Source organism: Dipodomys merriami, unplaced genomic scaffold (assembly GCF_024711535.1).
Source record: "Dipodomys merriami isolate MVZ:Mamm:240054 unplaced genomic scaffold, mDipMer1.0.p SCAF_35, whole genome shotgun sequence".
Taxonomy (NCBI): domain Eukaryota; kingdom Metazoa; phylum Chordata; class Mammalia; order Rodentia; family Heteromyidae; genus Dipodomys; species Dipodomys merriami.
In genome coordinates, this window is record NW_027205048.1 from 8304481 (window position 1) to 8317479 (window position 12999).

General features: G+C 37.6%; 1 protein-coding gene across 2 annotated transcripts in view; it reads left to right on the forward strand.

The window, feature by feature from the left end:
* Positions 1-9430, forward strand: part of LOC138803820 (pancreatic triacylglycerol lipase) — a 42315-nt gene extending 32885 nt beyond the window's left edge. For both annotated transcript variants that reach the window (XM_069987891.1, XM_069987890.1), the window contains exons 7-13: positions 2364-2483; positions 2599-2718; positions 3213-3331; positions 5557-5686; positions 7149-7257; positions 7908-8072; positions 9317-9430. In XM_069987891.1, coding sequence (XP_069843992.1) covers positions 2364-2483; positions 2599-2718; positions 3213-3331; positions 5557-5686; positions 7149-7257; positions 7908-8072; positions 9317-9380 — 827 coding nt within the window. In that variant the 3' untranslated portion in view covers positions 9381-9430. The remainder of the gene's footprint in view (positions 1-2363; positions 2484-2598; positions 2719-3212; positions 3332-5556; positions 5687-7148; positions 7258-7907; positions 8073-9316) is intronic.
* Positions 9431-12999: the final 3569 nt, after the last annotated feature.

Sequence of the window (12999 nt, forward strand, 5' to 3'; positions counted from 1 at the left end):
TTAGATTAGATGTATCCTCTATGGGGATCAAAAGGAGATATAGGAGAAAAATCTGGTGCAGCCTCTTAACCTTCTCATATTTTCTAAATTGTGCCACAATTAGAAATCAGAATGTTCCATGTCCTGGTATTGTTTTATTGCCATAAATCTTTGTTTTTCACCATTCCATTTAACATTTGAATATATTGCATGTGACTAAAATGCAAATTGAGAAGCCCCAGAAACATGACTGTTTCCCCATTTTCAGGAAATAAATACCATAAAGCATAGAATTTAACCAACAGAGCTTAAGTGTGTACAGTTAATTGAAATCCTGCTTCAACAGCAGCTGCTAATTAGCACATGTGTCATCAACCAGAATCCCAGAGACAAGAAAAGGGAAAAGATGGCTAGATTGCACTGGACTGGTAATTCTGTTCTGGACATTACTAATTTGATATTAAATGCCATTTTACTAAACTCAAAATGGCTGCATTGAACTAATAGGGTCACAGTTGTTCAACAATCCTATAACCTTTAACAAAGAAGTTGCTGTCTTGGATCTGAGACCTGACTGCTTCAAGGAATGACCATGTCCCTCTTTCATCTTCCACCCAGAAATACCCAGATAAGTTGTTTGTATTTGGATTAGTGGAGGCATCTAGACTTTCTCTTAATTTGCTGAAAAGAAGTTCTTCCAGAGTCTTTTCTCTCATTTTCTACTCTGTTTACCACAGTCTGTTCAACCTGATACTGGGCCATGCCAGGCTATAGACTCAGTAAAGAGAGCCAAGGTCCTTGTCCTCTTGTGAGACTGTATTATTTTTTTTTTAATTTAATTTTATTTTATTTGTGAACATACTGTACAGAGGAGTTACAATTACATGGGCAGGATAATGCATACATTTCTTACCAAGCATTGCAGCCTCCTCCTGTGTTTACCCTTCACATCCCTTCCCAGCCTCCCACCTCCCCCCCAATCCCAATCCTTTTCCTTCCCCCCCTTTCCCCCCCTCCCCCCCCCCCGCACCGACATTGTAAAGCTCGTTTTGGAATGACAACTTGTACTTCTCATTGTTGCAACAGGTCCACCTGTATCCTTAAACAACTGCTTTTCCCCATCTCCTCCACAAGTTATACTGACATCAAATATAGTGAAAGCAGGGGTTATACTGTGGGGGAGGGACATACAAAGCAACAAAGAAATAATCTTATAAATGCGTTAGAAACACATGCATGAAAGAAAAAAACCTTAAAATACACATCTAAGGGTTCATTTTCCTGACATCACATTATCTGACCTTTTCCGCTTGACTCATACATATACTAGATATTACAAATAAGGGAAACCATGGGATCTATGTTTCTTTGGGCCTGGCTTACTTCACTTAATATAATTTTTTCCAAGTTTTTCCATTTCCTAACAAATGGGGCAATGTCATTCTTTCTGATGGAGGCATAGAATTCCATTGTGTATATATACCACATTTTTCTTGATCCATTCATCTGCTGAGGAGCATCTGGGTTGGTTCCATATCTTAGCTATGGTAAATAATGCTGCAATAAACATAGTTGTGCTAGTAGCTTTAGTGTGGTCTTGTTTGTAAACATTTGGGTAAATACCCAAAAGTGGGATTGCTGGGTCATAGGGGAGTTCTATGTGAAGTCTTTTGAGGAACCTCCATACTACTTTCCAAAGTGGTTGAACAAGTTTACATTCCCACCAACAATGAAGTAAGGTTCCTTTCTGTCCACATCCCCTCCAGCATCTGTTGTTGTTAGAGTTCTTGATTTTTGCCGTTCTAACTGGAGTGAGGTGATATCTCAATGTTGTTTTGATTTGCATTTCTTTTATGGCTAGGGATGTTGAACATTTCTTCATGTGTCTATTGGCCATCCTTCTTTCTTCTTCAGAGAAGTTTCTCTTTAAGTCTTTCGCCCACTTATTTATTGGGCAGTTGTTTCTTTGAGGATTTGTTGTTGGGGGGGGTTAATTTTTTGAGTTCCAAGTATATTTTAGATATGAGACCCTTGTCTGTTGTATGGCTAGTAAAGATCTGGGAGACTGTATTATTATTGGAGCACTTCAATTCTTAATAGTATTAAACTCTTTTCTGATAACTGCTTCTAATAACTAAGATTCTCTCAAAGAGTATGCATCCATAAATAGAGTCAGTGCTATCATTTGGAAAAATCCACTTTCAATCAAATAGCTAACTCAGAGCAGATTTCCCTTCAAAATGGTTATGTCAGGAAGAACTCATTTCTTTCTTTCTATCTGTAACTCATGACTGTAGCCAAGACTTGCACTCAGGTCTGTAACTCATGAAGAAAGGTGGAGATGCATGAACAAGGACATAATTAATGACACATATATGTTTTAGGATTGGATCCTGCTGAGCCTTGCTTTGAGGGTGCACCTGAGCTAATCCGATTGGACCCCAGTGATGCCCAGTTTGTGGATGTCATTCATACAGATGCTGCCCCAATCATCCCCAACTTAGGTGAGTTCCTCAACTTGTCCTCCTAGAGGATTTTGAGTCTACAGTTTTAGTGTATGTAGAGTGTCTTGAATCGCTATCATATCATAAAGCTACTCTTACTTTTTAAATTATTCAGGGTTTGGAATGAGCCAATCTTCAGGTCACCTTGACTTCTTTCCAAATGGTGGAGTAGAGATGCCTGGATGTCAGAAGAATATTCTCTCTCAGATTGTTGACATTGATGGGATCTGGGAAGGTAAAACCATCCTTGGGCAGACATGTTTTCGTTAGGGAAAGTTTGTATAATGTTGATATACTCACTGGACAATTTAGAATAATTTAGGTTTGTATGTAACAACGAATCTCTAATTGTACTCTTGAGATACAGATCCACATCAACACATGTAGGAATGAGGTCTTTGGGAATAGAATCATATTTATGATAAGCTTTCCAAGGACCTAATTCAGCAACTGCATTACCAAGTTGCCCTTATAACAATATGGGACAATTCTTCCCTTATCAAGTTATTTTTGTTTTATGTAACAATGATATTAAATATTATCATTTTAAACAGTACTTAAATTCTAGTTGAATCTTTAATCACAAATACACTTCATAAATGATTTTATGCTATGACTTCATGAGTTCACATTAATTAGAGAAAGCTTCAATACCTATGTTTTCATTACAATGTTGACTTGGAAAAATAAAAATGTGTCACTGATGTATAATCATATTTGATTTCCTAGGAACTCGTGACTTTGCAGCCTGTAATCACTTAAGAAGCTACAAGTACTACGCAGACAGCATCCTCAACCCTACTGGTTTTGCTGGATTCTCTTGCTCGTCTTATAGTGTTTTCTCTGCAGTAAGTATATTGAACCCTTCCATGTGAATTTTAATTTTGAATTTTATTTTTGTAGTGCTGAGGATGGAACCTAGGGCCTTGTGAATGCTAAAGGTGTATTATACCACTGAGCTCTATCTCCAGTTACTCCATTTGTATTTTGTGGCTACAGGTTCTTAATATTAGCATGGCTCACTATGAAGACATCATTCAGTGAATATTTATAGTGTTAGATGTATACTAAATTGTAAATATGCATTTTAGTAGCAGAAAAACACGAAGAATTTACATATTAGGCTTGTAAATGGAAATCTCTTTTGTATAACTTATTCCCTGTCACTTCTGTACATCAGGTATATGTTCAAATTCATTTTGGAAATAATCCTAAACAAACAAGTAAAATACAAGTCAATGGCTCTCTGAGAGCCATGTTTAAAGGAAGCTGCTGTACATGGGAGATTTTCCTTAAATGCCAACCTCTGTAACTGTAGAATTATGGACATAGAGACAGTTCTTGACAACTTCATATCCATCAATATTTCTTTGAATTTCCATCTTGTTTGATAGCCTCTTGGTATTGAATTCTTCTATCTAAGCTTGAACATGAAATATCTGTTGTTTGTTATAATTTGTAGTTTAAAATTTTTATTTGAGAAAAAGTAAAAAGAAAAAAACAAATTAGCTAAATGACTGAGTAAAGTACTTCTAAAGTACTTCATTGCTCTGAGACAGTATCTTCATCTATAGATGAAAATAATAATGGTCGATTCAATGCCCATGTAAAAGGAATTAATGATATTTTATGATATATTAATATTTTCATGATATATTAATTGCTTAGCCCTGAACAAAAAAAACCCATAATAATCAGTATTCAACAAATGCTAGCTATTTGGGAAAGTGGTACACAATTTTAATCACATACAGACTGATTCCATAATTAGAACTGAACATCTCCCACTTTTCTTTAGTATAATGTTTTGTTTTTATCATTTTATAAATAAAGCAGAGGAAATCATATTTCATGCAATTGAAACAGTCTGATTCAACAATATAAACAATCTTTTTGGAAAAATGCTCAGTGCTTATCTGAGTAAAATCACTCAATCTTGAGAGTTCTTTACCTCTATACCCCATTCTAAATGTTTCTTCAAGGGAGTACTGACTTAGTTCATTCTGTTGGTGATCTACTCAGTATATGGTTTTTTTGGTTTTTGGTTTTGGTTTGGTTTTGCCCATCCTGGGGCTTGAGCTCTGGGCCTGGGCGCTGTCCTTGAGCTTCTTTTGCTCAATACAAGTACTCTACTACTTGAGCCACAGCACCACTCTGGCTTTTTCAAGTAGTTGATTGTAGATAAGAGTAACTTGGAGGTCCACTGGTCCAGAGATGTGCAGTTCCTTTGGACTTTCAGTCATCTTGTTGTTTGTCTTTTGGATATGCATGCTCTGAGACTTCTGAGATGAAATCTGGAGCTTGTCTACCCTGGGTTTAGATAATCTATTTGTTCCTGTTTAGTTCTCTCTCTCTCCCTAGCTTCTGGGATGTTGGCATGAATCTATTTGGCCATCATCAGATCCATTGATTCAAATGGTAACTAGGTGTCTTTCCACAGTGGGAAGTGGATGTTCATCTTCCCAACTCCATTCATTACTCTTAATTCCTCTTAGTATATTCCCTAGTCCAGGAAGAGAGGATATTTTCCCATATTATAAATTTCTACAGAAATCAGCCTCATTATTAATCTTTAATAACCAACTGGATCATTTTTCTCTGCACATGGGGAGAATTCTGAGATGTAGTCTGCAGTCCTAAACACTAAATGGAGGCTAAGGGACTTGAGAAATACCTGGCTTGCAAGTTTATTGTCCCCCTAATGGATTCTATTTTACATATGAGAGACTGATTATCCCATCTTGTTCTTTCTTATGCAACTGTGGTAAAATAAATTCCAACTTCCATGCAGCAACATGAATATCTTGGGGGCAAGAAGGGCAACTTAAGGAGAAAACAAGGAAACAAATGTATTCACACAATGTCCCTAGTTATGTGTAATTATCTAACAGCAAAACCACTGATTTATCCTCCTGCATCATTAAACTTTTCTGAGACATTATTAACGTTCTTTTACCATCAGGAACAGAATTAGCATTACTTGACTTTTTACTTGACTTGTAGCGACATGGATGAAAAGATGATACACTGTTAACAGAAAGAGCACTTATTCAGGACACCTTTGTTTTCACAGAACAAGTGCTTCCCCTGTGCACATGGAGGATGCCCACAAATGGGTCATTATGCTGACAGATTTTCTGGGAAAACAAATGGAGTATATCAGAGATTTTATCTAAACACTGGTGATAGGAGTAATTTTGCTCGTAAGTTCTTATTTTATTAACCTTAAATTATTCTCCCCACCTCCAACCTCCTGCTTAGTGCTGTTTACAAATTCACTGTCTTATATATGGCAAACCAGTGTTCTACCACTGAGCTACAACACTAGCCATAACTTTAAACTTTTAATCCTATGTTTCCATGCCCACTAATAATATATAAAATTGGTTTTCCATGCACATGTTTATACATCCCTCCCAGTGTGAAAATTCTCCAAATGCCACACCCAATATAGTAGAACGCAGTATGGGGCATAGACTATCAATGTGACACACATACATTTCTTTTTTTTTTCTGGTTCTGAATTTAGGAGACTTCTTCTGCATCAGTCGCTTTTTACTCAGTCAAAACTTTTAACAAAATTCTAAATTTCAGTACAAACAGAAAAGTAACCTCCCATGGGGCAGGCATGAGTCCTCACCCCTGTAATCCCAGCTACTTGGGAGGCTGAGAGCAGGAGTACTGTGGTTTGACACCAGCTTGGGCAGAAAAAGGTTGCTTAATTCTATTTTCAAATAACTAGCAAAAATGCATGGCTGACGACATAGATCAAAGGCAGAGCACCAGCCCAGCAAGCGAAAGGCCCTCAGTTCAAACTTACAGTCACAAAGAAGAAAAGAAAATTAACTCTCAAGAAAGGTAGCAGTGGTGATGGGAATGGAAAGGAGTGGCTAGTTCAAGAGGTATTTAGGGAGATGGATAGAGGGGGTAAGATTGATTTTAGTATATTATAAACATGTATGGAAATGGAGAGTGAAATGCTCCCCTGTGTAACTAATGTAAGGTGAGAGCAAGAGACGGGGGGGGGGGGGGGGGGGCGGGGAGAGTGAAAATAGAAATAGAGCATGTGTAAGGTATGAAGATAGGCTCCTGGTTTCTTTTCTGGATGACTGGGGAAGAAAATTGATTCTCGGGGACTCATTTGTGTTAGCAGTCTTGTAAAAACTGAAGATAAATTTGATCTAAGCCCCACTTTGGCCAGGCTAGCACTAACTGGCAAGTACTGGTGGTTCCCTCTTGATGAATACCAGGGGAACTTTTGCTTACCTAAATAGAGACATTTCAAGAGGTAGAGAAAATCCATGTAAAGTATTTAGACAAAAAGGTGAAAAGACTCTAATGTTTTGTGATCAATTACCTTTTACCATAGAGTTTCCTAGACTATTCAATAATAAGTGGTTAGGTTCAAATTTTTAAACAAGATTTCTTTGCCCCTTGGCTTTTAAAACTATCTTTAAGTTTGAAAAAATACCACAAACCTCCCTTTTCTCAGTGCCTGTCCTGTGAATACTTGGATAAAAGAAAAACTGTGATTTTCATTAGAAGAATCACCAGCATCATGTATAAATTATTCAAAAATTCTTCAGCAGTGGCAATGGGAATTGACCTGTTTTCTGTATCTTTTCTCTTAAAGCTGACATTTTGCAAATTTTGCCTCCCATTCAGGTTGGAGGTATCAGGTATCTGTCACACTGTCTGGACAGAAAGTTACAGGACACATCCTGGTTTCTTTGTTTGGAAATGGAGGAAACTCTAAACAGTATGAAATTTATAAGTGAGTAAAATAACTACTTTGCACTTTTAAAATGTTGGAATACTGTTTGCTATAATATATGTTACTGACAAAAAGGATTTTTCCTATTATATATGAGAATATTGTCACATGTGATAAAATAAAATTTGCCCCACTTACATCAACATAGATTTCAGAATATTCCTAAGTTTCTTCTCTCATAATTTCTTAGGAAACTATTAATGTTTCTTTTGTTGTCTGACATAATGAATAAACGATTGCTCTCCACAAACCTGTGGGGGAAAGATGATCCAATGATTACTGAACTGAGACTAAAAGCTGATTGAACGTATAACACATCTTTTATGTATATTAAATGAAAGATAACATGACGCATTGGTAGCAAACCAGCCACTCAGATAAAACAAATGTGAGAAATTAATTCATACCTTAGATTGAAAAATTGATTCATACATTATATTGGTAGCAAACCATCCATTGAGCTAAAATACATGTGAGAAATTAATTAAAACATTAACTTGAAAACCAATCAATTTAGGTATGGACATTTTACGCTGGTTTTAGAAACATATACATGTATATAGACAACATATGATATATATTTATTGTGTGAATTACTTGGTTAGTATTTTTAAATAGTCACACACTTTTAAAAAATCTTACCACCTTAGGGGCTCTCTCCAACCTGGTACGGTTCTTATCAATGAGGTCGACTCTGATGTGGATGTTGGAGACCTGCAGAAGGTTAAATTTATTTGGTATAACAATGTGATCAACCCAACCTTACCCCAAGTGGGAGCATCAAGGATCACAGTGAAAAGAAATGATGGAAGAATGTAAGTAATAACTAAAATTCTCCCTTAAATACACATACTTCTACAATGATTCACTTCTGCTCTCCCCCCAACTCCCCCACAAAGCTGATTTCTAAAGATTTTCGTATCTTTAGGAGAAAGTATAGAAATTTAGGAAGCTGACTTTGATAGATTTGTATGTAAGTGTTCTTTCTGAAATTCAGCAGTAGAGTGAGAATCTAACTTCATAATTTGAAAGTGTAAACAGTGTTCCATTAGAGTTAACTTATGCCCTGTGTGTAAATAATGTGCATCATTTGTGAACCTAAACTTTATAGGCTCAAAACATTACCACTTAGATTATCAGAGACTTATTGAACTTATCAAGGAAGAATCTAGGTTTTGATGGAAAGGTCCACACTGAAGTGTTTCAGAGCCAAATGATGTTCAGGGAAAGTGAACTAATAATAATCATAATGGTAACAAGAGTTTTTTTCCATATATAGTTTTATTGTAAAAATACTGTACAGAGGGGTTCCAGTTACATGAGTAGGGTAATGACTACATTTCCTATCTAGCATTGTTATCTCCTCCTTTATTTTTCCCCTAGCATCCGCTCCCCCCCACCTCCCCAACTCCTCCCTCCCACCCCCGAAATTGTAAAGTTTGTTTTCAACATAGTGTCTTGTTTGCTTGTTAGACATCAGTATCTTTTATTGTTTGAGGTTCCATGTCATGAAACCTGTTGTTTCATGTAAGAGGGTTTTTTTTATTAGTAAGCCAAATTTTGAGGCAAAGAAGACTGCTTCTGTCACCAAATTGCACTTGTTCACATTAAAGCCCAAGAAAAAAAAACAACAACTAAAACCCAAGGAAACTTGCACAACCACAACACTTCCAAACTTATCTAGTACAAATTCAGGCAAAATACATGAAACAAAAGTTTTCATGACATGGAACCTCAAGCAATAAGAGATAATGATGTCTTAACAGACAAAAAAATAAACAGGTAAAGCCATAAAATATCACAGCTACTGCTCTGAGAGAATTTCCATGGGGTGGCACAGGCAGGCGGACTTCAAGCAGTAAGAGAAGGATCAGAGAAGCTAGAGCAGTTAGAAGACATAGAAGTATCTGGTCAATGTTCTCAACGTCTCTCCTTGGACCAAGAGTGCCCTTCTTTCTCAGATTGTTGGAGGGCAGAATGGGTGGAGAGAGCAGCAGCTGGGCTCATTCCCAGCACTCCACTTGTGTGACAGGAGTGACCTTGATGTCTCTCTCCACAGATTCAACTTCTGTAGCCAAGGTACCGTGAGGGAGGATGTTCTGCTCACCCTTACTCCCTGTTAGGAGCCTGTTGACACATGACCACTGGCTCTTACTACTAATAAAATCTACCTGTGAAGCATTACAACTGTCTTTTGTCATTAATTACTTCCAATGAAACTTCTGGGTAAGATGAAAAAAATCCAAAATCTGTGTTTGGTATGTTGAAACACAAAAGACTGATGAATTTCGCTACAAACCACATGGCAATTGATCTTGGAAATTTTGCATACATGATACTGATATGGTGTCAACTACTCAAATTATGGATGCGGTTCTGATCATGGGAGGCAGCCTTCTAGGCCCAAAGTGACCCTTTGTTGTAGGCCTAAAAGGAAAGCGCCAGCTGATGTTACTTTTCTTTCTTTTCTTTTCTTTTTTTTTTTTTTTGCCAGTTGTGGGGCCTGAACTCTAGGCCTGGGTGCTGTCCCTCAGCTTTTCAGCTCAAGGCTAGCGCTCTACCACTTGAGCCATAGCACCACTTCCGGCTTTTCCTGCTTATGTGGTGCTGAGGAATCGAACCCAGGGCCTCATGCATGCAAGGCAAGCACTCTCCCACTGAGCCAACCTTCCCAGCCCTGATGTTACTTTTCCATGATTAAGTTCTGCTCCTGACTAGCTATCTCTCTGGGTGATGACACAATGAGGAATGAGAACAAGGCTCTCTGAGGCCTCCCAACTGGTCTCCCAGTTGGGTTGCCGCAGACCTCTTCTCTCCCTGCAGTCTATTGGATCTACCTAAGCACAACTCAGAGTTCTCCATAGTGATCCTCTAAACAGAATCCATATTTCTTAGTCTTCTCAGTTCCCCTTGTCAGGTTTTTCCTCTTAAACTCCATTCTCACCCCCCCCAGGTGTTTCTTTCTGGAACTCCATGTTCAGGACCTGCCCCCCAAAGGGGGCTTTTGGTCTCATTTGCACAAAATGTTGTGTTTTTTTTCTCGTATGTCCTTTTCTACCTGTCTATTCCATTTTCCTCCATTTGTTTGACTTCTGTGAGTTCTTAAATATCTCTATAGATTTCATTTTATCCAGAAAGCCTTTCTTTACCTTACCCTTTCAACCCAGATTGTCTTAGCTATCTTTCTTTGCATTCCTACTCTGCTGTTTTTTTCCCTTGTCATAATAACTCTGTCTCCACCTGTAATTACAAACTCTCACCTCATCTGTCATACCTATTTATCATATTAAGGCTGTTACATTCCTAAGAATACTGCTGAGAGATTTAACTATGATACCACTAATAGAAAGAAAAAATGAGTCTACAAAAGTCAAGTATTTAAAACTAGGCTATGTTAAAAAGAAACACCTAAAAGAAAGAAAGATATCTGTGCTATGTTTTACAAGACAATAGAGTTATTGGTTATGTTAAGATGATGGGAATGGTACTTATGAGTTAGAAAACAACAGAGACAAAGACACAGGGATATGAAAATATAAGAAATTCAAAACATACTTTGTTCCATGGTTCATAAAATTACTGTATATTCAAGTTGATAAAATATGAAAACTTGTTCTAAGCACAATCAACCTAGAATAAGAAGGATGTCTAACTCTTGAAGAATCAAAACCTTCAACTCTAACTAGTGCCCGTAATAGGGATGTGTGTTGTATCACATGACTGGAAAGTCCAGAAGATGTAGAACACTCTGGTTTTGTTGGTCCAGCAGCTTATTGACTCCTTCCAGAACTATTATCTTCCTGTCTCTTTGTTCTCTTGTCCATGATGACTGGCTCCATTCCCAATTGGAGCATGGCCATCTTCCTCAATTTGTGCCACAGCCTTCCTCCTTCATATGAAGGAGAAAGTGTCTTTTTTCTCAATCTTTCTGACAAAACTCCAGAAATTCTCTCTGACAATAAAATGGAATATGGTAATTGGCTAAAGCCAGTCAAAGGCCAGCCTTGGACAGGGGATGAGACCAGAATCCCCAATGTACATGGACCCTGTGGAGAAGGAATGAGTACCTAAATTAAAAAATGATCCATCCTCCCTAGTCACTTTAAATACTGGAAGACGGAATTGTTTTGATTGGGAGATGCTCTGTGAGAAATGTTTCAGGAGCAGGGTCAGAAGGTCAATTTTCATCTTGTCACATCTGAGATGTTTATCAGACCTCAAATGGCCCTATTAAGTAAGCAAAGGGAGTAGAGAATATTGGCCTGAATTAGACATCAAAACTTCGGTATGTTCAAGATTTGGTTGACATTTTTTAAGGACTGTATTTTTCTTAAAGGAGACTAGCACAATACTCTGTACAGGTCAATGCTGAATTAATAAGTTATATTTTGTGTGAGTACCTTATGTAAATGTCCTATTAAGTTAAAAATACTAATAAAGCAGGCATGGTAGTGAACACCTGCAATCACAGCACTTGGGAGGTTAGGCACCAAGATTTCTTTATGCCAGCCTATGCTACATAGCAGAATGCCAACAAAAAATTTAAAAATGAAAATATGAATACTAAAATTAGCAAATGAAGGTGCTACCTATCAATTTACTCACTTATACCATGAAAAATAGGACTTTATCATTAAAGAATTAAAACCGTATATATACACAATGGAATTCTATGCCTCCATCAGAAAGAATGACATTGCTCCATTTGTTAGGAAATGGAAAGGCTTGGAAAAAATTATATGAAGTGAAGTAAGCCAGGCCCCAAGAAACATAGGTCCTATGGTTTCCTTTATTTGCAATAACTAGTATATGTCTGAGTCAAGCAGAAAAGATCAGATAAGTTGATGTTAGGGAAATGAACCCTAAGATATATATTCAAATGCTTTTTTCTTTCATGTGATTGTTTCTAACACATTTAAAGATGATTTCTTTGTTGCTTTGTATGTCCCTCCCCCACGGTATAACTCTTGCTTTAACTGTATTTGATGTCGGTATAATTTGTGGAGGGGAAGGGCAAAAACAAGTCGTTTAAATAGGGATACAGGTGGACCCATTGCAACAATGAGATGTATAAGACGTTATGTCAAAAACGAATTTCACAACTTTGGTGGGGGTGGGGGAGGAGGATTGGGTGGGGGGATGGGAGGGAGTACTGGAAGGGATGGGAAGGGGAAACAAAGAAGGAGGCTACAGTGCTTGATAAGAAATGTACTCATTATCTTGCCCATGTAATTGTAACCCCTCTGTACAGTATTTTCACAATAAAAAAAAAACAAGAATTAAAACCACATCTACTTAAACTCTATTGTTACGGAGAATAATCATTCCTAGCAGGATAAAATGGTGGATACCTGTAATCCTAGCTGCTTGGGAGGTGACATTGGGGAGATGGGGGCAGAGGAGGCAGTTGGTGAGACTCCATCTCAATCTGTGATAGGACATAGTGCCAGACACCTGTTATCCCAGATTCAGGGCATTCACAATGGCAAAGTGTGTATACAACAGTATACACCTGTCATTCTCAGGTGTATACAAGTAGGAGGACTGTAGCTTAGGCAAAATCAGACATAAAGCCAACGCTTAAAAATAGCCAATATAAAAAGATGCTGGAGGTGGGGCTCAGTGGTACAGAGCTTCCTTCAGGCCCTCGGTTCAATTCCCAGTCACACACACACACCCCACACCACACACATGAATTATTCCAAAGATTTCATATGTTTTAGGCTGTAGGAGTGTTGTTCT